Here is a 26,524-nt window from a genome sequence, read left to right on the forward strand (position 1 = left end):
CCGCTCCTCGGCGCTGTAGAGAAAGACCACACGGGCTGTGTGTCCACATTCTGCGGCTTTTTCGCTTCAGTCTCCTCTTCGGAAAGGAAGGAAGAGAAAACCGAGTCTTCACCCACAGGAGGCGGAGATCACGGCGCTTTCAACTCCGCGGGACCAGGCGTCTGCTGCAATGTTAACACGGAGCTGAAACTACACATCTGCTGCCTTCGATACATGACAGGTAACTATGTTTTTCCACCACGGTGCAGTGTCCCGAGAGCAACATTTTAACGTAGCCTGGCTAAAACTACAGTGAGCTAAACGTCAGCTGCGGCTAATGTGTGCGGTTGTCAAAAAGCGAAAGCAGCAAGTCGTCACCGAATTAAAGTAAAAACGTGGCGGCGTCATAGCGATATTTTTTTAGCCGTTTTCTTTTATTCACCTTTTGTTTGATATTCCACTTAAATTCCCAGTTAGCCGAAAATGTGCAGCTAGTTAGTTAGCCGGCTAGTTAGCCGAGGCTTGACACACACCCAAACCACGGGACGCAGACAGCTTTTACTTTTCATAATGTTGTTAATTTTCGCCCTGGTTGTTTGCCAAAACATTGCAGAAAAAGCCTAGGGCGCTATTAAACATATAAAGCAAGGTGTCTCTTAGCTAAAAGCAGGTTGTACTAGTCGGCTAACCACTGTTGAGGAAGAAGAGGCAGGTATGACGAGTGATCTTTATATAACTAACCGTGTTCCTGGCCCTCTTTGAAACTCTAATGTTATTTACTCAATTCGGGAAAAATGTCATAAATTTCCTGACACACAAAGCAGTCATTTTAGTTTTAATAGTGGACGTTGCTTAGTTGGTTAACTTGGGCAGCAACACTGAAAAGTAGTGTTCATCATGGAGCTTTATTTATTTATTTATTTATTTATTTGCCTGTCTTCTTTCCAGCATACACCAGCCATGGAGCTCCACAAATTCGTGACCTTGTGGATATTCTGTCTGTGTCTTTTTGGGGAAAGTTTGACCGAAAAGCCAAGTTCACCCACACCGGATAGTCAGACTGCTGACAATGGGATCCCAGGTGAGTAATCGGTGGCAACATTAATCTGCTGTACCATTTACAAAACTCTGTTTCCATCCACCCCTTAAGCTGAGCTGACACACAGACACACACAGACACACACACACATTGTAGATTGTCACTTAGAGTATTACTGTCCATGCCACATCTTTGTGATTGTGCAGGCACTAAATGTGGCCAGGCTGAGAATAGTCCAGCTGGCATTCTCCATTATGCCCTGTCCTCCAACTCAGATCAAACCTCCTAGTGCGAAACATTACATTGTGTATAATTAATAACGCTAATATTTAGTCACTTGCTTCTTGGACTTGTGCTTCAGAGGTTCTTAACCTGCGTGTGTGGGGATGGCATACAGCTGCACTGACTAGTCTGAATTATTTTTAATTTTATTGCTTTTATTTCAAGCACAGACATGTTGAGTGAACTTTGCCAGCTGGTTATGGAACTATCCATTTTTTTTTTTCCATTGGGCCCCTGGATCTGTTTGGCAATTGTTACAACCTTTGAAGTGATTTTGGATGAGTTACCATAACAGTTCTTTCTGTCAAGCTTGTGAATCATTTTGGGCATGCTATGACACTTATTTTGTGTGGCACTAGTGTGGTAGTTTGTGTCCATTATCTGTTGCTCTCATGTGCCTATTTAATTAGTCAGTTTGAAATTATTCACAATTACCGCTGTCCAAATTGCACACTATTGAAAATACTGGTCAAACATTTTTGAAACGTGTTTGTGAGCAGCAGTCTCAGCAAGCCACAGATCGTGAGACTCTTGATATGGCAGAGATTTTCGAAGCGCAATGTACATTCTGAATGGCGATAGCGATTGAACCCGCTGCAGTCATGAGGTGGCAAAGTTGTAGAGTTTATACTTCATCTGCATGCTGACACACACACGCACAGAAAGAATGGCTTGCGTAACTTGAACTCTTAAATAAGGCAGGCTGACTGGTATGTAAATATCTTATCTTGTGTCCCTGGAGGTTTGCAAGCCAAATGAGAAAGGGGGCCAGGTGGGGTTTCTGAGAGTATTGCAGGTGGCAGACTTTTCACTAGGTTAACTGTCATTCTTTGCTTAACAGAGAGTCTGAATGTGGGAGACGGTAATTGCCTTTGTGGTATGTGGCTTTGCAGGTTTCTAATGCTGAAAGACTGTGTGTGTGTGTGTGTCTCAAAATTGAACTTTTCACAATGCGGAAGTTCACTTAGTGCGTCCCGCCTTCCTGCTTCTGGTTTGGCGTTTCTATTTTTTTGTTGCCAAGTGAAAAAATGTTTTCAGGCATACACTTTCATGGTGTGACGCAGAAGCAGTTTCAAAGATTAATCTGTGACGCGTTTTACTCTGTTTTGTCTCTCTGTGGCCGTTAAGCCTACTTGTCAAAACATGAAGTTCAAGGAGTAAAGAAAGCAAAGCTTAGTAGGGTGGGTTGATCAGTGTGAGGGGGCATTACGCCGTAGATTCTAACACATTGCAAACAGAATGCCTGGAGTTTATTTAACGCAAGTATTTGGGTGACAGCGATGGAGGATCGAGCGGCACGTGTTGACCAATGTGGATCATTTATAAAAGAGGAAGTGGAGTTAGTTTTGCTTACTTCTACAATACCTCCATGGAAGGATGTTGTAACATGAACATCAGTAGCTTCCTGGGAACTCATTCTTCTCAGAATCCTGCATTTTCTATGATAACATTACAAGTGTTTAGCTAACACTGTATTGTACAGTTGCTTCCGATCACATTGTTGTTGTTAGGAAGTTTCAGCTGTTATTTGATGTTGGCAAGCAAAGCCTTTCCTTTAACTTATAACATCACCTTCCTCTTTTTGTTTTGTGGCTGTATTGCCGTGAAGTACTCAATGAAATATACTGTGTTTGCCATCTCCTTCTCCTATAACCCATTTTATCCAAGATGGCAGCGTGCACTGGTGCAGTGGCTCTGAGCTCTCTGTTACAAATGCAATATATTATACATTATTGCACTAAACCTAGTGTAATATTTCAATTACAGTCCAAGTGCAACATATTATACATATGCAACACCACTGTCACACTTTGGTTTAGTCATTTTATTCTTACTCTGTTTATACATTCTAGAGGTGTTGTTGCACTGGAAGGGAGATTTGATTGTGTGCTGAGATGCACAATGACAATAAACTCTATTTAACTGTGAAAATGCATCTCAGAGATTAAACTAATTTTAAGGTCACAGAACCACAGAACACAGTCTAAATAAAATGTACGGGAAAAAGAAATTGAATTAATCTTAATCAGATGCTTTCAGGAGTTCCGCTCTTGTGAAATCACATCACCCACACTGCTTTAATTTACAATACACACCTAAACCTACTGATGTCACAGGTAGGCAGTCATGCACGTTGTAACTCTGGGATTGTATACCAAAAGTGATTTCCTCTTCAGGGGAGTGGCTTCTTTATCTTTGATCCATGTCAGACAATTAGTAATCCCTCAGGAAGTAGAGGGAACGGAGTGAGCACACCACAAACGGAAACACAATTCTGATAAATAATATTGGAGCCACACACTTTGAAAGTTCCGTACAATTTTTCTTGATCCAAATGAATGGGGATTAATAAAGACTGATTCATGCCATGGCTTGTTATGGCCACACAGTCTAATGGATACAGATCTGACAGAGATGGTTAGACAATATCTGGCTTCTTGGTAACATCCCAGCATCGAGTGGAAGGCCTTATGTAAACAGGCCTTTCTCAGCAGCCAAGGAATTTTGCAGTTCAGTTATCTTACAAAGAGACAGTGGTTTAGAGAGGTCAGTTAAATAGGAGACTTCTCTGGGGTTTGTGCCAAAAGCACAAAAGATTAAAAACCAAAGACCTCTTTGGTTTCCCAGGACTTGTTCAGGTTGGTGGTGTGGAGACTCACGATGACAAAGAAAGTGAAATTCAAGGCATTCAAAGATTTTGAAAATGTGACATCTGAGAAGAATGTTTTATAATATTTTTTTTTTCACGTGGAGATAGTAAGACTCATGCTCATAAATGTTTTTTTTTAATGTCACTTTTTCAATTTAATATTGACCAACAACACTCCCATTATCACCTTCTTGATATGACTCTGTTCATCCACCAGATTTTTGTCGCATCGATGACGCACTATGCCAGGATGAGAACTCCATTCTCAACTTCGAGGCCATCCGCAGCATCCATAAGCGCATGGATGATGACGCAAACGGCAACGTGGACGTATTGGAGACAGATGGCGTAAGTACCGGTCTGAAAAGACACCGGGCATCATTATTGTAAACCTCTGTCATCTGACTTGTCACAGGATGTACTGCTAAGGCGGCAAGTTAATCATAGCCATGTAATGACCTGAAACTGCTCTTTTTGGCAAATAATTAACCAAAGTTAGGTTTTAGCAGGAATGCACGTTGCGGACATTGACTGATTTGTAATACATCCGACTTTTTTTCTTCAATTTACCGAATTATATTGGAACCGCTGTATAAACTGTTATCATTTATGCTCATTCACATCTGTTTAACGTCCATCAGAAGTTGAGTCTGTTGCTTCTCAGCCATCGCTGCTTCCTCACAGACGTTTAGCTTACATCCTGAGCTCTAGTCTAAACTGCAAGCTGTGACCTTGAGGACGCTTCCCCCGGAGCCTTGTTTCCCTTGGGTTCTGTCCGTGACATGTAATCGAGGCTTCATAGAGGCGTCATCACAGCAGCACCCTCTGCTTTTAGAAGAGACACTTGGCATGTAATTACCCCTACGGCGAAGAATCAAGTGTAGTACATCAAGCACTCATCTGGAGCAGAGAAATATATGCTCAAGGTGGTCAAGAGTACTTCAAGACGGCGCTCCTGTTTCTTGTTACGGCCCAGTGATTAAATAATGAGGAGAGTTGATTTCTTTACGGCCATGATCAAAGTGTGCGTCTGGCTTTTGAGAGTAGGCTTTGGGCCTTGGACCCATTACTCAGGTCCTCCTAATTTATCAGTGAATATATTTTCGCCTGCAGTGCAGACGATCTCAGTGAAGCTCTCCCACATAAAGACATCAAGAAGGAACAGCATCATGACTTAATACCGTCTTTCACCCATGTTGCATGACTCGCACGTTTGTGGGAGTGGTAGATGTTTTGTGTCTTTGTTTTTTTTTTTTTTTTTTTTAAACAAACCCGATGAGCAAGTTAGCCTACATATATAGTGGGCAATCAATTGTGTGGTTCCATCGGCCAGCAGGTGACAAGTACGATAGGAATGGGGGCGAGTGGAGTCCACAGTTATTTCAGATTTTGGTACAGTTTACTGGACAACACTGCTTTCTGTAGAAACGATGCAGTTTCTATATGAGTAAAGTATACTGGCGACTTCTGTTTTCTTTTCTGTTATCCTTATGGGTTTATGAAATTACTCAACTCTTGTGGTTTTTTTTTATTTTTTATTAACAGCACAGTTGGTCTTTGAGCTAATGTTGACTTGTACAGTATGTCTGTGAAGGTTCTCAGTCATCCAGGTCATGGGAATCCAAAAAAGCCTTGAATAAGGTCAGCTGGACTTGTAGGATTTCTTGAAGACGTTTCCCCACTCATCCGAGCAGCTTCTTCAGTTCTTATAAACTAGTGGGAAATTGAGGTTTAAAAAGGAATAAACTCTGTGGGTAGCACCCACGTCGAGCAAGTTTCGGGTGGGTGTTACCCACAGAGTTTATTCCTATTAAAAACGAAACGAAACGTCTTCAAGAAGTTCTACAAGTCCAGCTGACCTTATTCAACGCTCTTTTGGACCTGTACAGTACACGTGTTGTAACACAGGATAAGTATTAACACGAGTGAAGAGGAAGTTGTGTGCCATTCCACGTCATTAAATAGCAAAACAGGGGTCTTCAATGTTTTCCCCTAAACTGATGGAGAGATGAAGTAGGGGCCCTCCACCTACTATATATGTTCTACATTAAACTGGGCCTAGTGCTCTTTATAAATATACATTATTATTATTATCATTTTTAATATTAAGCTATTCAGATGCACTGTTAGCTTCTGTTCTGCTAACGTTGCGGCTTGCGTCTGGGATTTCCCCAATTGTGGGGAAAGTTGGCGTGTAATATGCAGCCTTGTGATTGGCTCAGCAGCGATAGGGGCGGGGCCTGCTGTCCACAGGAGGCTTTGATTGACAGGTCTCAGCTAGCATGCTGTGAAACGGTGCGCTATTGAGACAGCTCCTGTAGCGCTGAACGAAAGATAACGTCTTCTGCCTCCATGTATCCCTTTACTGAAATGTGTTGGATTCATGTTAATGTATATTTAAAGAAAATTAAATTTGGTGGGGAAATTGTGTGTTAAACAAAATATATAGAAAAAATTACCAATCAACCAAAGATTTTGCAATCCCCCAGGTTGAAGATCTACGTAGGAAAACTTTTTCTCCTCATTAATGGTTGAGATATTTCTCGTAGTTTTATGTGACTTCCACTCACAGTAAATACACACATAAGCTAAACAAGAGATGCATTTGCGTGTTTTATGAGGGTCATAAAGACCACAGTAATGAAACAGGTCACGGTGCCCTCAATAAACTTTAACCTCAATACTATTAGAAAATGCGGCCTTTGTCCTCCAGCTGTTCATGCATTGTATCCACCCTGACAGACTGTCTGCGTTGTGTCTGTGTGCTGAGAATGTGTGTCGTGTTAGAAATGCAACTTGTATTAACATTTGTCACTCCTGCTTTTGTTTTACGCCACAGTTCCTGAGAGAAGATCTGAACTACCATGACCCTAAGGCCAAGCATAACACCTTCCACGGGGATGACCAGTTCATCAGTGTGGAGGACTTGTGGAACGCCTGGAGGGGCTCTGAAGGTACGACTGCTTTCAAGATGCTGCTTTTCTTTTTTCCTTCAAGGCTCTTCTTTTAAATCTATCTTGTGTTTAGACATCTTCATTGTGGACTGTAAAACTTGTTCTGCACAATATGTTCCACACTGATACCTTCTACTGATACTGTCTGTAAATATTGCTAATAACTTTCTTTTTTGTAACACACACACACACACAAAAAAGTTTATTTGACTGACAGCTTTGGGGATATGTTTGTAAGAGATGATTTAAAAATGAGAGTTTATTTATTTTCTGTCTTCTCTGAAAGTGTTTCTCTTATCTTACACATGCTTGACCTTCTTACTCACGCCACAACAGAGTTGTGTAGATTGGATGTCACAAGAAGTGCGGCCTTCTTATCAGCTTCAGCCAGTGGCAGACTGGGCATCGTTGAATCTGTCAGCACCAAATTCACATCCAGTCTAACTTCCTTCTGGCTATCGGCTCGCCTCGGCTATCGTGTACTTATGTACTTACTGAGAGCACTTTTCATGGGAGCCCTACTGTATTCGGCACTCATGTCTCTTCACACCCTTTCCTCTGGCTGCTTTCATACCCCCTTTCCTCTGCTCGTAGCACTGCCTTATGCTGCAATGCAGTTTCTAAAAAAGCTCTGGAGGTTTTGAGCCAAGAAGCTGTTTTTTTTTTTTTTGTTTTTTCTTGGTCAAAAGAGCGACACATGAACACAGACATCCCACACTTTTGACTGTCTGCCAGATGCTTGGGAGCACACATGCCTTTCCCAGTTATTACAATAGTCAAGTCATTGCATGTTATGATACACTGATCAGCCACAACATTATGACCACAGACAGGAAGAAAACTTTGAGCAGAACCCAGCTCATATATATATATATATATATATGTATATATGCGCCCATATATGCCATATATGTGTTTAAGGTCAGCCCGGTAGAAACAGAGAAGATAGAGAGAGCATCATAACTGATGATCTTAGTGGCCGTTTGAGAGTATAAGAGGAATCATGGGCAGAGGGGAATTCATCCAGGATTGTTCATCCAGGTAGGAGTGGGTAACTCTAGGCCATGAAGAGTGGACAGGTCGATGAGACCAAGTCAGCAGAAGTAGCTTGGAGACAGATATACAGCACTCCAGTCCAGAGACAGTCACAAGAAGATGGAGGGGCAGGGGAGCATCTTGTGGCAATTCAATATTCTGCTGGGAAACCTTTGGACCAGGCATTTGTGTGGATGTTACTTAGACATGTACCACCACCCCCCTAGACCAGAGCAGACCAGACACTCTCACCCCAATGACACTCCTTGGCAGCCATCCCTAGCAGACACACACACAAATTCTTTAAGAACAACTAAAAACATGAAAAACAGCACAATGTGTTGACCTTGGCCTCCAAATTCCCTAGATCCCAAACTGATCAAATATCTGTGGGATGATCCACAGAGCCCCACCTCCCCCCAACCCATAGGACCCAAAGGCCCCCACTAACAACATCCTGTTGCCTGACACCATAGGACATCTTCAGAAGACCCATGTCCACTCTCTGATCTCTCACATGCTCATATAATGCGCTTTGCCTGTATACACAGCGCAGATCAGTGTGAACAGTGACACATCTTTTGGCAAACAACGTCTATGAGGTTACTGCCAACTCACCCGTTATTTGAAGTTGTTAACCGCATAGGTAGGAGCTTTAGGGGACGGGTGGTATTTGGTAATTGCAACGTTTGCTGCTTCTTATTTGCAGATTTATTTGTAATAACTGACTGGGTTTAGACGTCAAGAGTTTCTTGATGTTTTACCTGCTTTTTATTGAAGCAATCCTAAACTAAATTCTTAAGGGCGTTTTTTTTTTTTCTTTTTTTTTCACTTTGTTTTGTCCTTGAGCAAGTTAAAGTCAAGATAAGTTAGATGTAGGTCAGATGGCTCTCAGCTTAGATAACTGCAAGATACACTGCTTTCTCACCTGAGTGCTTAGCATCACTGTTAAGACACATTATTCTATACCTTTCTTTTAACTAAAGGCTCAGGCTGGCTTTCTGCCATGTTGTCAATCGCTCGTTCCACAGTTGATCCACACGCGTCACACGCTTGCTGCAGCTGCATGCGACAGAGGTGCGTTCGCGGTGCTTTTACGGTGCAGGAATATGCAAACACGCCGCGCGGCACATTAATCGCTTTTCTTCGATTGCAGTGTTTTTGTGATCGTGACAAGCCAAAATCGAAATCACGATCAAAATTCGCTTAATCGTCCAGCCTTAACTTTACACTAACTGAGGAGAAAAGTCTGAGTGCAACGTTTGCAAAATGAGTGTCTCAAGGGGTTGTTCTGTTTTTGTTTTGGTGCAGAAAATCAGGTGTAGAAGTCTAGAAGTAGCCTAGAGTTTTTTTCTTAAAAAGCCATGTGTAACTTCTACTTACATTATTCTAGTGGAGATGCTATCATTTTATGTTAACTCATAAAATTATTTATTGCAGCTTTGCAATGTCATTGAGGTATAATGTGACTTTTCCATTTATGCACTGAAATTATTTAATTTAATTTAAAAAATTTCCACCAAGTTGCACCTTTATTTCAAACATTGGAATGGTGCAACTGGTGCAATTTTTCCAAATGCTGTTAAAAGCTATGGGAGCTTTAAGTGTTAATGAAGTCATAGCATAACTTCAGCTGTGGTCACATATTTTCCTCCCTCGTTTCTTTTGGGGACCAGAATAGCTGTTGTACTGTTGCAAATTAGATCCACGGATTATTAACAAGTTTTAGAGTGACAAAAATAAACGGATCGGTATCGGCTGATGCTCAAGGCTGCAGTATCGGTATCAGATGCGAAAAAGTAGTATTGAGCCATCCCTTATTATTATTATTATTATTATTAGTAGTAGTAGTAGTAATTATACCCTCAAACATAACCATGCCATATTGCTGCTCTTTTCTGGCTGCACTGTGTGACATATTGGTGCCATGTACCTTCATCTATATGCAAGTAAAAGATGAATTTATAAGGAAAGTCACTGATTGTTCTGGTTTTTATTTTTTGCCCCTCAGTCTATAATTGGACAGTGGATGAAATGGTGGAGTGGCTCATCACTTATGTGGAACTGCCTCAGTATGAAGATGCATTTCGCAAGATGAATTTCAGTGGAAGTGCCATGCCCCGGTAAGGAACAGCATGACTTTTGTAACTGCACTAAATATGCAAAAAGAAAAAAGAAAAAAAAAAGAGTGGGTGTGTGATGACAAAAAGAAGTTCCTGTTTTATATGTATGACTGGGAACACTTTTTTTTTTTGGATCCCGGAAGCATTAACCCACACACACACACACATGCACACACACACACACACACACACACACACACACACACACACACACACACACACACACACACAGAGTCAGGTCAGGGAATAATGCCAACACGCAGTTGACTTGATGACCTGCCAATTTCTTTATTTGCCTACAATTAAGTGAATCGCCGCTGGTGTTCCTAAAAACCATGAATCTGTCGTAATCGTGATTTGAGTTTAGATTTGTTAATGGATCACTTTACACAGGGTCCAGAATGGATTACACCCATTACTCTTTCTTCTTTTCTTTCCTTCTACTTCCTGAAAAATGAATATGTGTCTGTTCTCTCTCAGGTTGGCTGTGAAGAACACCACTCTGACACTCTCTATCCTCAAGATTTTGGATCGCAGCCACGTTCAGAAGTTGCAGCTCAAATCTTTGGACACAGTGCTGTTCGGACCCCCCCTGAGTATGTAACTTTATTCCTTTATTCATTTATACTCTTTTTTTTTTTGTCAATGAGTTGATGATTCATTTCCTCTTTTGTAACACTGACATACTTCCCTTCTTTTTCTCTTACTACCATTTTATTATGATAATGATAATCTGTGCACTAGATGTGATGTAAGTTCCTGTACAGATTAACTCTGATTTAAGGGTGGAAGTGAGTAGCAGCAGTTTGGCAAAAAGAGGCGATTACTTCCTAGAGATGACAAGCCCTTGTGTAGCTGGTACCAAGTTGAATTAATTTCCACTTTGAGGTGAAGTGATTGAAAATACAACCAGTAGGAGCGTCTGATAAAATTAATTCACACTACAGGCTCAAAGTTTGGAGGCAACATCAGATTTATACATAGTTTCATTGGTATACTTTGCATGAAAATAAACATGCTTATTATATAAAGAGTAACTTATCCAAGTAATTTTTACTATAATTATCAGGTATTTGAGTTTTTCTTTTTGTGTGCAAACTCTCAAAAGCCAAAGAGTTAAAGTGAATAATACAAACCGTGATTAGTTTTTTTTTCTTCTCGACGCTGAAGCTAAGCCCTTCTTTTCTTTTGCAAAGATTGAAAATAGTTCATATCAATAAAAGCAAAGTCTGATCATGCAGTAAATACATCCCAAAATACACGTAACTCACAGCTGTTTGTTTAAGAAAGGCATTGTGAACAGGAACTTGAAGTTGCTTCCAAACTTCTGACCTGTAGTCTACACGATGCAAACATAGAGTTCACCAAACATTAATAAACACCGTCCACAACTTTGGTTCCTGCCACCACCGTACTGACAGAGCTCTTGGAGTATTTGGTTAATCGAGTTGAAGTGACAGCCTCTCTGACAGTACTGTCTGATCAAATCCAGAGTATAGTTGGCAAAAAGAGCTGGTACTTTCCATCTAAGTGATGAGCAATGAGGGGACTTCTTTGTAAGCGGACGGGGCTTTTAGCTCGTTTATTGTGAACAAAAAAAAAAAACGCATCCACAATGGATGCTCTGATAGTAGGATTCATTTTAAAAAATGGCTAAATAGAGAGAAATACTTCATTTTAATCAGGATGACAGTGCATATTTAAGAAGTGGTTCAGCATTTGTACACCAAGTATTTTAAAAGTATTCAGTGGTTTTAACATGTTAGAAACAAATGACTGGTGGCAGTAATGACTGGTTTGTTTATACACAACATTTCAGTAAGGTGGGATCATTTGGAAGTGGAGAACTACATCTAATAACTGAACAAAAGCCTGAGAGAATAAATGTTTTGGTTGTAGCTTTCAGGACAGAAATGCACTGTGACATATAGTGATTGCAGTGAATTTAAAGAACAGGAACTTGCGACCGATGGGCTCAGAGAGACCATGGGAACATTGGAAAAAAGTGACAATTGAATTTTGAATAAAGATATTTTGACAGCATGGGAAAGTGGACGTTTTGAAAAATGTAGCGGTGGATGTAACTGACCGTGAAGGGATGGAGACAAAACATGTGAACAGAACAGATCGTCTTTTAAGTTTTATAACTTCGCCGTCCTTCGTAATAAAGATTCCAGTTTTATTCAAGATTCAAGATCACTTTATTGATCCCCACAGGGAAATTGTTTTGTCCAAGAGTCTCAAGGTAACAGAGAACATGTCTGTGATCCGATATAGACGTAAGAATACGAGTCAAGGAAAAAAAAAAAACAGAATGAGATAAAAAAAAATTAAAGAATCTTAAAAATAGTGTAAGAATGAGGTAGTAAAGTTAAAAAAAATATACTGAAAATATACAGTCCAATCTACAATTACAGTTATGAGATATATAGACATGCAGTTATTATGGAAGTTAACACCGTAGCCCAGAGACTGAATACACAGAGTTGTGTTATCTGAAATTTGGCCTTGTGTACTAATTAATATCCCAGGAGAAGTATAAATAATGAACGCCTCACGTTACAGGAAAGCTATAATTAATGTGTTGCATTGCAATATTTTTTACTGTAAAACATCTGCAGGAGGTTTTGAGTTCCTCAGAACAGCTTGGCAACATAACCAACATCCTCACCGCTGTTGTCTGCTGCCCTCATTTCTCTCTTCTATGATATGTTGTGGTCAGATTTAGTTTTTTTCGAGTCACTTCCTCATCTTTGCTGCGTAGGATAGTCCTGTAGCACCTGTTTTAGGGATCCAGACAGAGAGCTGAGGGTTACACCACGCTGCTCTGTATTCCAGACACGCCGCTCTGCGTACTGAGACGAATAAATACGCATCCTGCTCCTTTTCTCCCCCAGTATCGCTGCTCCAAATCTGCATTCGCAACACTGTCAGTCTTTTGTATCATTAGGCATTACAATCGACAGGGTGTGTCTCGCAGCTCTCACACTCCCAGCAGTACTTTACTTTTTTTTTTTTTTATTCTTTCATGTCATCTGTGTTGATTTTGGAGAGCGTGTTCCCAGAGTGACTGCCAAATATTCCTTTAAGCTAAAAAACATGTTTATTGTTTAAAGCTCAGTTACTGTCGAGCACGGCCACTTAACTTCTGAAGCTCTGTGTAATAATTGTAATCTGAGTATATACAAAACCTTTAATGTCGTACTCTAACTGGAGCTGAGATGGAAAAACAAAAGTGGTGAGGTTGCTTGTTTATGGGAGCTGATATATTTAGCCTTTCATGAAGCAAGAATAGAATGTTAAATGAACCTTTGTAGAAAGCAGGCATCTGCATTGAGGGGGGGTGGTGTTGAGAAAACTGTAAAGGGGAACAGTGTGTAGTGGTCTGTGTCTGGCATGTGTCATTGTAGATGTGTTTTGTTAGAGTCACGCCCTGAGGAAGACATTAGCAGGGGCTGTCTGGCTTTGACAGCCTCTCAAAGCCAGGGGGTCCCACTAATGGTCAGACTGTGGAGAGCGGCAGCATTTTAAGACACACTTCACAAAAGATCCAGTCTAACCCAGTGAGCAGTTGTTGTAATAATTAACCCAAGCCCATGTGGGTCCAGTTATTTCCAGTTTTGTAGCTAATTAAATGTCATTCGGTGCTGTCTTGGTGGTGTGAATGTTCTGTTGACTGTGAATAATGTCAAAACAACAAGCTGTGAGATAAATACGTAGCAAAAGAAGCGCAGCGTTAGGAAATCATTTTAGTTCATCTTAGTGTTTCATTTAAGCACGTCCAACAGTGCGTTTAAATACCGTGATGTAATTTGGGTTTAGCTCTGGTGGTTTACAGTTGCCTTGCAACATGCGACTGGATTTTCGCAGTTCTGTTTTGTTACTGGGACACAAAAACAGGCACGACTGGTCCAAGTTCTTTGACTCTGATGAACCTGTGTTTGTTCTGGACTTCGTAAGCGAGTCTACAGGAATCTCCACAGCCACGCTGAAAGATCATGAAGCGCCAGCTGAAAGTTTAAACGCGTCAGTAGAAACAGGAACAAGTTTCAAAAAGACATGTTTTTTAGGTGGAATATCGTTATCATCTCATCTAAAGAGAAAAAAAAAACCCCTGACACTTTCTGATTTAACTTCCTTTTGTCTCACCCCAGGAAGTTGAAGTCAGGTTTTTTGACATCCCTCTCCCGTACAACCCTACGCAGGTTTTGCAAGAAAAACTTGCCTCGTTGTGTTCCTTGCAAGGCTTAGATTCAGGCTACGTGTCGGTTGCTGCATGCACGCTGTTCTTCTGACTTGTCAAGTGGCCTTTGTTTAAAACCAAGCGTGATTTAATTTTTTTATTAAGATTGTGTCTTTGGTTGTAAGATGAATCTCAATCTCTTACACGTGGGATAGTTGCTTTCTAGTTGTTTTTGTTTTGTCTGTGAACTACTTAGGTTTGCTTCACAGCACTTCGTGTGCACCACAACGTTATAGCTGCCCTTGCTTGGTTTCCTTTGCATGAACATTAGCACTGGTTCCAGACTGAAATAGGCTGTGCTAAGCTGTCTTTATAGTGGTCTTTTGCACTGGGCCTCTCTCACCGCAACCTGAACTCGTGCTACTGTTTCTTCTATTTGTGTCACTCTGCACCACTTGTAGTATGACTAGGCTACACATTCTAGTGAAGCTTGCTAATTGTTGGACAGCTTTTTTTATGATACACAGTGTATTGCCTGGCTAAAATGCATACCCTTATTTATATACTCATCTACTGATTAATAGAACTATTATTATCCTACTAAAATTAAATATTTTTCTCTTTTATTCTCAGTGAATAGACATAACCACTTGAAGGACTTCATGCTGGTGGTGTCGATAGTCATTGGCATGGGCGGCTGCTGGTTTGCCTACATCCAGAATCGCTACTCCAAGGACCACATGAAGAAGATGATGAAAGACCTGGAGGGCCTGCAGAGAGCTGAGCAGAGTCTGCATGACCTGCAACAGAAGTGAGGGTTTTTCCCACCACCACCACCCACGCAGCAAATGAATCTCTACTACTAATTTTATATTTCCCCCGAAAAACACATTAGTGGTTAAATGTGGCAATCATTTTTGACTCACCATGAGAACATTTGCACTCACAGTCTTCTTATCTTGACTGCAATTTCCATAAAACTGACTTCAAACTATCAAATTGGACTGGATTTCGCTCCATATCTAATTCTTTTATTGGGTCGTCAGTGTCATAAATTCACTAAAAGGGTCACTGACACGGCTGATTAAGTGACATAAAATTATACCTAAATGCCAAATAAAACAACAGCGTATAAATCCTTTAATATGGTTTTATCATGTGGAAAGTTACATAAGTACGGTTAACCACACTGTACTTTTGTCCTCAGAATGAAAGTTGCATTTCATTAATGCGTATTTATTCTAGAGGGTAACCCGAAGTAGTTATTTCTGCAAAGGAAACATCCCGCAGGAATTCACGACTCAAGGATTTAACTGTGCAAAGAAGTCATGTTGGATTGTTTGAACATAGTCATATTCTTTTCTAGCCTTGTTCATGATTCATTCTACAGGCTTGTGTTTTAGGCGAGCGTCGATCTTATCCATTTCCAACTAAAGGACCGGAGCCTAGATGACGAGCAGGGTTAAGTGACTTCGCTAGAAATGTGGCTGAAGGGTCATGTTTGAGGTTAAGTTAATGCTGCTGCACCCGTTGACACTTTAAGGGTTTTGGAGACTTTGGGCAAGTTGGGTTAAGTCCTCTTTTAAAATCAAGTTGAGGCTTGCGATCGGTTGTAGACCTTCCCCTTCCTCACCTTTCTGGGTCATGGAGCGCTACCAGTGAGGGGGACTTCGGTGTTGCCAACAGCAACGGTGAGTCAAGTCAGACCAGCAGCTTTGATGCCATTCCGTGTGTTCATTTGACCCAGAAATTACATGTTTTACCCACTAAACCCACAGAAAATTGCTGCTCTGTGGCAGTGATTACAGTTTTAGTTCATTTTAACATCGGTGAATTGAAGTTTGAGAGCGCTCTTGAAGCATAAATTTGAACAACTCTGCTCTTAATTATTATTGTTTGCATTGGCTACAGCTATACAGACTGCGGTGAATAGATACCGATATCAAACTTAGTCTCCAACTGTCACACAATAGTAAATTTCAATGTATTTCGACAGTCGTCATGACAAAGTATTAGGTCATTGTGCATTCAAGCCTCACTTTGCCAGACTTGGGTGTACAAAGGAACATTGTGTTATTTTTAAACTGGGAAGTAAAAACTGCTGTGTAATGAAAAACTGGAAGGACTGCTCCGTCATTCATTGGACAAACCATTTAGATGAATTTGCTTAAACAAATGTATACGTACTGAAATTATATTTAATCATTAAAATATTTAAGCCCGTTCGATAATCCCGCACAGCTTGCGAGCGGGTTCTGTTATTTGAACATTACGCAATCGAGTTTTTGGTCGGGAGTTTTAACATCTGCATTGAAAGTGCAGCTATTCCCATGAAACGCTGCTAAAATTTGAACTCGGCAGCAAAACAAACAAACCGGTCCCTTTTATTGCTGACGCTACAGGGCGAGAGGATGCGTCAGACCGACATCAAAGATTTTTTTCTAAACTTTTCCTCTCGGGCTGTTTCGCAGATACCTCTCTTTGTTGCAGGTGAGCCTCTCTACTTCTTTTCTGGGGTAGATCCAAAGCTGCCCCCTATTGCCGCCGTTCACGTTGCATTGGTGCCTCCTGGCCACACAGAACTCTAGTTGATCATTACCAAATTTGGGGAAAAAAAACATTTATTTTTAGATAGAATGAGCTATAAATTCATACACTAATATGATAGATATACACAGATGGGACAGGTCATGTTGTAAAGTTCAAATAAACGATTAAACTACTGGCGCCCATGTACGGAAGGTCTAAAAAAAAAAAAGTGGAAATATATAATTGGTGACTAATTTATTACAGCCTTTGTTTGAACAGTGGTGATCAAAGCCACTATTACGGCATGAGTGTGTTTTTCATTTGTTAGACCAGTTTTTAACTAAACAATAGCAGGCAAGGACTAATCTCACGAACAATGCTGCTGTGTTGGGGCGTGGGTTGGTTATCTCCCAGACGTGACCATCCAGCCTCCAGCTGTAAGGCCACATATGCATATGTTCAAAGAAAGCATTTACGGTGAAACGAACGCTGGGAAACACTGATCATCACTGGGTTAACCCCTAACCCATCACCTCTGATCCAATGGTGAGATACACTCCAAAAATAAGACTTCCCCGCTAGAAGAAAAGAAGCTGTGCGAAACCATGTGGAGCTCAGACATTTTTAGTTTGTTCCTTCCCAGCTAAACACGTCCGCTGAGGTGATTTGTTACCTGGCACTCATTTGCTTACCTTATGGAAACTTGCATTCCTTCACTGTGGGATTTGGACTTCAATCAACACAGATCTGTATTTGGTCTTTAATTAACTCGGTCCCAAAAATGGTCAAAGGGAGTGACCTCTAAATCTTGCTTGTTTTTTGAGCAAAGCTGTTGGAAAAAGCTTTTGAATGAACGTTCGTGCCGCCAACTTTGTGATCGTCCGTCGCTGCTTTCGGGGAGTTAATGTTTACAGTGAAACGAGGCATTTTTAAAATAAAGCACCCCCAAATAGAGGCAAAATGCATACAGTATAACACACACCTAACTATTTTGGTCCTGTTAATACTTCAAGGAATGCTCAGAATGTGCCTTAAAGCGTGCACTGTGTCCTCTTATTCCTTTAAAGGATACTCGAACACCGCTTCATTTCATACCCAGGTCGGGGTGAGCTTTGAGCTTTTGAGAGGAGACGGCAGAGGCTGGGATAACGTTATTAATTTGTCATTACTCACGGTGATGGGACGTTCTGCTCGTGTTTTTGCATCTTTGAAGTATTTTGGCGTTGTGTGTGTGTGTGTGGTTTTGCTGCAAAATGGATTAAGGTCTAATTTATTGGAAATATGTGATTTTGCTGTGATTAAAAGCAGCTGGAGATGATTGTAATCAGGCCAGGTTTTTTTTTTTTTTTTTCTGTGGCAAATATGACAAAACAGTAATTAAGCGTGAGAGTTGTTGCTCAGTGGGAGCGTGTTGATGTTAAAAATAGAAGGAAACGCAAGACAATATTTTAAAATAATTGCTCATTTTGACAGTTCTAACGAGTTAAATTTGACCAGTGAACAAGCGTGAAGGATAGCTCATGGAAAACTTTTTCTCTCTCCCGCCCCTCACCCCCCTCCCTCTGGAGAAAACAAAGGATATACTCAGGACTTACTCTCTGGCCCGGGGAAGGAGCAGTGACAGGCGTTGCCACATGACTGCACAGCGTTGCCGCCTCGATGCTCGGGGACATCCACCGGGCAGAGACGAGCTGTTGCGAACATGCAAATTTTTACTCACGCTACCCTTATTACCCCCCGTGAAATGATGTTTTGTATCCGCTTTGGAACATATGATGGTATGTTTTGATGGACAACAACAGGATTGAAAAGAAAAGACTCGGGTTGCACCGACTGACAGGATGTTTTTTGTCATAGCAATCCTTTTTTTTTTTTTTTTTTTTTGAATACTGACCAACAGTAACACTGATTGCTACAGCGGCCTTGAATCAGCGAGGTCAAACTCTGTCCCTGTGATAGGACAGACTGTCAGGTCAACGCGTGGCTTTATACACCTGCCGCTGCCAACATTAAAGTGGACTTTGATGTACCTTTCTTTCTAAGCTAATTGCCCGTACCGTTCTTTTCCTCTTCAGATCAAACCAGACTACCATTAGCGAATATTAAAAGAGACATTATTCAGTAAGCTGCGCAAGTCCCCAAAATTTATCTTAGCTGCTTGTAATATCTTGTTCGTTGCTTGGGGCGTTGTTGCAGTTCTTCAGAAACTGCATTCGCTCATATCCCTGAATTATGGCTGTTTGTTCAGTGTTCCCGTGCACTTCGTCTGCTGCAGTTCCGTAGCGTTGTGCAACTTGCATTTCAAATCTAATCTGCGGCGTGTGAGAGTTCAGAGACAGGGCAGACAGACCACTCGTTCAGAGTCTGTTTCTGATATTGTCAGTTGAAATGTCAGTTTATTACACTGAGTTTTTTTTTTTTAGTACTTTCTGTGTTCGTAATCAAAACGAGTCCGCCGCCTAAAGCAGGTTACTGTAACTCTGTTGCAGCCTCGATGACCAAGTACTGTGGTGGGGGTGGAGGGTGGATATTATGTTATAGTATATTTTGGTTTCAGCCAGTGGCACACACACACAGAGGTATGTCCTCTGTCTGTAGCTGTGCCTTTCTTCCTGATCCCTACTGCCAGCTGCTCTCTTTCCAAACCTTCAAGCAGATCCTGTGGTGGTATCAAGTGGCGTGTCCCAGACATGGCTTCCCTGTTGGGAGACAGTGGGAGGAGGCTTTGAAGAGAGCTGGATTTCCTGGGTGCCTTTTTACAACGCCCGTTTGACCCAGCCTCCGCCTCGCCGGTGGGAGATGGTGCTAAGCATGACCGCTCAGCTAATGTCAGCCGTAGTGTTAATTCACCCACATTTGGATTTGAGGCGTGATGTACAGACATCCCGGAAAAAGTGCCGGTGACAAGGACACAAACGTGTGCCATATGCAGACGCTCGCTAGCCGTGAGCTCATGTGAGATCAATGCATTTGTAATGATGCATATTACGTCTGGGTTGGCTGCGGCGTTCGTCTGTGTCCTGTGAGCTCTGCAATGCAGATCCATTGGAACAGTTTTTCTGGCATTGACACTGTAGCTCTGCCAGCGCTTTCAGATCTTAGCTAGAGAATGGCAGAGGTCAGGGTCGAAAGCTTTAGCAGGACTGCCCACCGGCCACATTTTCCATAGCTAGTGGCCTGGATCAACTTTCATATCTGTGCTCCCCCTGCCATTGTGCTCAACCTGACTGGGGGAGAGTGGTGCCCCCTAGTGACCGGAAGGAGGTATTACATTTTGCGCTTAAATGTTTAAAAATAAATAAATAAATAATCTGAAAATACTGTGACTTGTTGTTACAGTGGGACCCTTATTAACTGAATGCCTCATCTCACATTTGATTTAAAGGCTTAATTAAGCAATTAACATGGATTAGGTATCTGTCTTAACACTTATGTCAAGTAGACTTTTTAATGAGACCGTTCTAAAAATACTCCATGTACAAAGCAACATGTGTTCTGGATACAACAGGAGCGTTGGGTACCACACTGTACTGATCTAAATTTACACCCCGACAGCTGTTGTTAGTTAGCCTAGCAGCTGATCATGGTCCTTCGCTTTCTACATGTCAGCTATTATTTCCGGTGATACACGTCTGATGCAATGCCTCGGTTCCACACAAACATGGCACTCACATGCTTCCACTTACCGCCAGCCCTTAGGGAATGCCACTAGGCCGCCACTAATGTCTTGTTTATAAGACGGAATGAAATGAGACATAACTGTTCTTATTCTCAGTTCCTGACTCTTCTCTCTCCAGGCTGCAGATTGCCCAGGAGGAGCACCGCACAGTCGAGGTGGAGAAGGTGACCCTGGAGCAGAAGCTGAGGAATGAAATAAATGCAGCCAAGCAGGAGGCCCAACGATTGAGAGAGCTGCGTGAGGGCACAGAGAATGAACTGAGTCGCCAGAAGTACGCAGAAGAAGAGCTAGAACAGGTACTAGAAAACCCGAAACCTTATTTGGAAAAGACAAGAAATCCTGAGTCAAATGAGGGTTTTTATACATTTCCATGGTGGCAACTGCACAGTATGTTTAGGTCTAACAGATTCACACTATTTTTAATATAAATACACCCACTGGTGACTTTTTCTATTAGTAATTTGGCAGGAACAGCAAAGCGCAGCCCACACAAGTGAGTGAAACACATTAGTATGTGTAATTGGAAAGATCTAATCTTTGTGCTTCTGCATTCAGCATGTACACAAAATATTTACTTGATAAGGTAAAAAGACCTTTCGTGCGTAGAGAAAAAGGTAAAATTTCTGTAATAGAAAAAAAAATCCCTTGAGGGTTTAGGAAACCTAATTAGAAGATACTTTGAAGAAGTGGAAGGTGTATATTTCTCTGAAACGCCTACTCATTGATGAACTAGTACAATACACGGCTTTCATATTCAGTGAACTCTATAGATAAAGTTTTTTTTAAAGCAACATGTGAATTTTTACTTTGCAACTTAGTCGTACGAAAAGGTTTGCGGGGATATTTAAAATCTACTATTAAAAATGGAGAAAATCTAAAGACGGTTGTTGCCAGTTCTTTAGAGTCTAACGTGTCGATTTGTCCCCTTATGTCTGGGACTTATCGCAGGTACGCATGGCACTGAAGAAAGCAGAGAAGGAGCTGGAGTCGCGGAGCAGCTGGTCGCCTCCGGACTCTCTCCAGAAGTGGCTGCAGCTCACTCATGAGGTGGAGGTGCAGTATTACAACATCAAGAAGCAAAATGCTGAACGGCAGCTCCAAGTGGCCAAAGAAGGGGTATGCACATAAATAAATACTTATTATAATGACGTAAGATTCAAGTTAGACTGGAAGAAATCTTTGTGAATGTTTCAGTTAATCTAAATAAATTCAATTATTACCTTCTTACGTTCTTGAGTATGTATGTGTGGGTACAATATTTAAATAATTTAATTTGGATTCATTTTTATTATTTTATTATTATTATTTTTATTATATAGGCAGAGAAGATAAAGAAAAAGAGGAACACCCTCTTTGGTACCTTCCACGTGGCTCACAGCTCCTCCCTGGACGACGTTGACCATAAAATATTGGCAGCAAAGTAAGTCAGACTTGACTGCTGCTGATTTTCAGTAATAATAATAATAATCATCGTGCAGTCATAATTAACTCCTCTTTTTTCTTTTTTTTTCCTTAGACAAGCCCTCGGTGAGGTGACGGCCGCTCTGCGCGAGAGGCTGCACCGCTGGCAGCAGATAGAGATCCTCACAGGCTTCACCATCGTCACCAACCCGGGCCTCTCCTCCCTGGCCAAGTCACTCAACCTCGACCCCAGCTTCATGGGCGGCCGAGCGACTCCGCAGCATTGCCTCATGTCCGAAGACATGGACGACTTGGACGAGGATATCGTGGCCGGAACTCTGCAATGTAAGAGTTCATCTGAATCTCTCGGCCAGTCAGTGGGGAGTAGCAAACGCGTCTCTAAACAATCCAAGGCCGTGCTGGGGAAATCCAAAAATCAGCCCACATGAGAATTCGGACCTTTTTTTATATGCTACATTTACCAGAATATATCCTTGTGGCCTCCCTGGTGATGGAGCCACTGAGGGTTTAACATGTATATGACTGAATGAGTGTTGTTTTACATTTGTATAATGTAAATTAAAAAGAAAACTGTTTTGTTCTTTTACACACAGTTCCAGTTGAATGCCTTTTTGTTAATTGTTCTCATTTTGGATAAGTTGTCTGCTTGACTCTCGGCCGATTATCGTGACTGAAGACTCCTGTGACTTTCCTTTGGAAATTGAACTGTCAAGAAAAAAAAAAATACACTTCTTAAAGAGAATATGTTTTTGTGAAGACTATTTGTAGTGGTCGTGTCCTAACAGCTTTTTGGTCAGACAGCTGCAACAACAAAAATACACACACAAAGCTGCTCATCAAACTCTTAACTGCAGACACATCACACCTCACAAATGTTTATCTGATTGAGGAAACCCCCATGATGTTTTGTAGCCGTGTACACAACATATAGGTCTTGACAAATGAGCCGGAAGTTGTGCGTCAAAATCCCTTATCGGCAGCATTAGTGAGTGAGTCTTTTAATCAACATTAATTACAATCCCCATTTCACTCCCCTCTCTCCCGCCACCACCACCACCACCGCCACCGCCACCATCTCTCCGGCCTCTGCCTCCCACTGTTGTCTCACTGACCTAACTACAGACGGCAACCGACTGTTGGAACGGCGAGCCAGCGACCTGTGCTCCGTTGGTTCGGACTTTCAGCCCGTGTGGAAACATCCTGGTTGGCCGTTTATTTATGCCCCATCCCATTAGCTCAATCCTCTCGATCTGACATCCCTTCCTCTTCCCTTGCCTAAAACCCCCACACAGAGCATTAATACATCTTAACCATGGATGGACACAGCTGAAAGGGAAGAGAACTGCTCCGTGCTGCGTTCATCTAAAAACAAATAAATAAATCAAACAAACCCCTGACTTTCATTCAGTCGCTTGCTTGCTCTAGTTCCCCCTCCTCTAAATCCTCTCACCGCCCAGTGCACCCCTCCTTTCTTCCCACTTTGACTTTCGGTGACTTACCCTTTTTTTTTTCCTGTACACATCCTTTAATTTAAACAACGTGACGTCAGTCTTTTTTGTTTGATTTAGGAGAGATGCAGCAAGTGTTGGGATTTTATCGCACGTTTCCTAAATTGAGACTGAGAAACGCGTCCCAGCACCTGATGCCTATCTCTCCGCTAATCTCCCGTTTGCCTCGTCACGTCTGATCTCCTGATTTTAATAACGCTCCTGTTTTTCGCCAACAGCTCCCAGTATGATGTCTCTGCGCCAACGCCACATTGACCCGCAGCTGGCTATGGGCTCTCAGAGGTTGGTAGACAATTGCCTGTTGGCGGGGCAGCAGGGGGAGGGGACCCCCCACCTCCCCAGGCCTAGGGCTGCCTTCAGACAGTCTCGCAGCCAGTCGTTTGGGCACCTCGAGGGCCTTCCTCTGCCTCCTCTTTCCTCCGCCATCTCTCACCCGTCCATCATCTGCGCTTCCAACCCGAGCCCTCATTCCTTGTCTTCCTTGTCCTCTTCCTCCTCCTGCGTGCCCAGCTCTGTGGGCGGCAGTGCAGGGCTTCATTCCTCCCACATATTTCATGCATCTTTCCAGCCCATGGACCCCATTCCCGATTTCACGTTTTCAGACGCCTCCCAAGTGCGCGGCAGCGACAGTTACGGGTACTTGTCTCTCCAGTTTTCCATAAACACGGCATGTGTGTGGGTGTTTTTTTTTTTTTCTCTTCTCTCACCTCCTGCTGCTGTTAATTTTTTTTCATTAACACGCAGATTTCTACTTCTGTAAGTCTTCTGTGTGCTTCCCCTTTTTTTGCACCATGCTGTCTTTTAATTCGTTTTCATGGCGTTGCACACGATGAGCCCTCACCGCGTCGATGCTCCTTTTTCAACCTCTCCCAGTGTTCCTGGTGTTCTTTGCCTGCCCGACTAACACGTGTGGAGTTCCAGTGTCCAGTCTGTCCCCGTGGCTTTGAAGGAGTAGTGTAGAATAACCCTACGCATGCGAAGCGTCCTTTAAACAATTTGAGTGTTTCTGTTCCTCGTTTCTTCTGACTTTAGTTTTTTCCCCCCCCTCCCCACAGGGACCTAAATCGCTCCGACTCCGACTCCTCCCTGTCCCTGTCCCAAGTTGGCGACCGGCTCTCTGCCTACAGCTCCAAGGGCCACCTCATCAAGCCCACCTCCCTCATGCAAAGCCTGTCCTCTGACGTCATCTCGCTGCACGCTCACACGCCCAACGGGGGGCACCGCTTTCACGAGGGCACCCCGGCGGAGATGGCCTCCGACAGCCCCATACTCATGAAGGATCTGTACGGCATGGAGAAGTCGCCCAGCATAGGGGAGATCAACAGCCTGTCGGAGTCGTCCCGCTCCTTCAGCCCCAACTCCACCGAGCCCGACACGCCGTCGCCGACGGGGGCCGCGGGGGCCAAAGTGAGCAGCCGCATCCCGCAGCTGTCCTCCAAGAAGAGTCCTCTGGAGGAAGACAGCGGATCGACGGGAGAAGAGACAGATTCCACTGCCAGCCGCAAGAAACACACCTTCAAGATCTTCAAGAAACAGAGGAAATGAGAGCTCCATGAACTACAGGCCATCGAAGACTGTACTCCTCTGTTTCCTTTTGTTTTATTTTATTTTATTTTTTTTAAGTTTCGGGGTTCATTAATGGTCAATTGATGGCGCGGTTTGTTGTCGTTGCACCTACTCTGAGAGACTGTGGGAATAACCAGCTGTTCTGCTCATTCGGTCTATGTCGAGTATGTCGGGGAAATGGGTAGGTTTGTATATCGGAATGTAAAGTATTATTTATTCTGCAGGAAGTTGTGCCAGTCTGAAAGGGAAATATGTCTCCCGCTTGGTTTTTTCTTTCTCGTTCTACGATCTATAACAGTTTTGCATGTCTTCACTTTTGTTTGACTGATACTCGAATGCTCCTTAGTGTTTGCTCGGTTCTTGTCGTTGACCTGCTTAAACACTTGATGTTTCTTTTTATGACTACCTAACCACCTGGCTTACAGATCCAAAAAAACGAATGCGCACTCCTCCCACTCCCCCCCACTACCCCCACTTTATTTTTATTTTTTTCTTCGTTTTTCTGTCTTGTGTTGTCGTCCTGTTCGCAGAGCATACGAAACATTCAGGGGATCCTCAAACAGACGTGAGCTCCTCTATAGCTTTAAACCTGTAGCGGAGTATGTCAAAAGCAGCTAGTGCTTGGAGACTTTTTAATGGGGTTTAGTGCGTGGGAGGGGTGTGTTCTGTCTCTTTGCTGAAGCTCAGTTTAACTAACGAATTAGCCTCATAACCAGGAGCTAAGAAAGTGTTTGAAGATTCTAAAATATCGAACCTGTATGTAGGTCTAATTTAAATCGTTGGTAAATACGTTACCAAAAAATCCTAAATACCAAAACGTATCAGTGTGAAGGTACCACAGTGACTAAAATATATAAGGTGCTAGCTTTGGACACCTGTAGAAAGGTAAACTGCTGTGTTTCTTGTTTTTATTTTTTTTTTTTTTATTATTTATTTAAGAAGATTAGCTTCTTTAAAGTTAAATCCGACCCCCCTTGTTCCTGTTGAGGCTGTTTTGGTGAACAGGGTTTGAGTTTAACTTTTGCCTCCTGCTATCTCGTGTGATGTTGTATTATATTTTATTTAGGTGGACAGTGACAGGGGTTGGGTGTTGGTAAGGGCTACAGTTACAAGACAAACAAACAAACAAACAAAAAAAAAAAAAGAAAAAGTGCTATGTGTAAGAGAAACTTTCACGTTGTAACCACTTTGTTTTGTTCACGAGTCACGGAGGCGGGTCGTGTGAAAGTGCCAAATTACAATTTTCTGTCAGAGGCCTTTGTATTTGTAGAGTGTTCATCGAACCTTTGAACACCTTTTAGACAGAACCACGTGATGTATAACAGTGCTGTCTATCCAGACGTTAAATGCTGAATGTTCAGGGGTATTGTTTCTGTAACAGTATCATCAGTACAGTATGTTTACATTTGTTACAGAGTATCCTCAGATTACTCCAGCGAAGAACCTTGTGCCAGTTTAAATGCCGATCGCTTCATTCGAGCACAGAACTATGCATCAGTAGTCGTAGTTGAACGTAGTAAGGACACCGGTACACTTTAGGGTGCTCCTGATCAATGAACAACCAAATAATAAATA

General features: G+C 42.2%; 1 protein-coding gene across 4 annotated transcripts; it reads left to right on the forward strand.

The window, feature by feature from the left end:
* stim1a (stromal interaction molecule 1a) lies at window positions 1-26,518 on the forward strand. 4 transcript variants are annotated; one of them, XM_047593568.1, is made up of 14 exons: window positions 1-220; window positions 928-1,060; window positions 4,168-4,298; window positions 6,790-6,904; window positions 9,951-10,062; window positions 10,543-10,658; window positions 14,879-15,056; window positions 20,572-20,749; window positions 21,402-21,569; window positions 21,773-21,873; window positions 21,970-22,199; window positions 22,998-23,078; window positions 23,602-24,019; window positions 24,439-26,518. In XM_047593568.1, the coding sequence occupies exons 2-14, from the start codon at window positions 940-942 to the stop codon at window positions 24,926-24,928; spliced, it is 2,439 nt and encodes an 812-aa protein (XP_047449524.1). In that variant the 5' UTR covers window positions 1-220; window positions 928-939; the 3' UTR covers window positions 24,929-26,518. The 4 variants fall into 4 exon arrangements, with proteins under 4 accessions (XP_047449524.1, XP_047449525.1, XP_047449526.1 ...); XM_047593570.1 differs by having other exon boundaries at window positions 4-220; window positions 23,602-23,665; XM_047593569.1 differs by lacking the exon at window positions 22,998-23,078 and having other exon boundaries at window positions 2-220.
* The last annotated feature ends 6 nt before the right edge of the window (window positions 26,519-26,524 follow it).

Source organism: Mugil cephalus, chromosome 9 (genome assembly GCF_022458985.1).
Source record: "Mugil cephalus isolate CIBA_MC_2020 chromosome 9, CIBA_Mcephalus_1.1, whole genome shotgun sequence".
In the NCBI taxonomy this organism is placed as follows: Eukaryota; Metazoa; Chordata; class Actinopteri; order Mugiliformes; family Mugilidae; genus Mugil; species Mugil cephalus.

Bases quoted from the DNA above. Each gene is read 5' to 3' on its own strand.
- stim1a (XM_047593568.1), top strand. From the start codon at position 940: ATGGAGCTCCACAAATTCGTGACCTTGTGGATATTCTGTCTGTGTCTT. The intron at 10,659-14,878 runs GTATGTAACTTT...TTTTATTCTCAG, and splicing joins GCTGTTCGGACCCCCCCTGA to TGAATAGACATAACCACTTG. The intron at 15,057-20,571 runs GTGAGGGTTTTT...TTCTCTCTCCAG, and splicing joins CTGCATGACCTGCAACAGAA to GCTGCAGATTGCCCAGGAGG.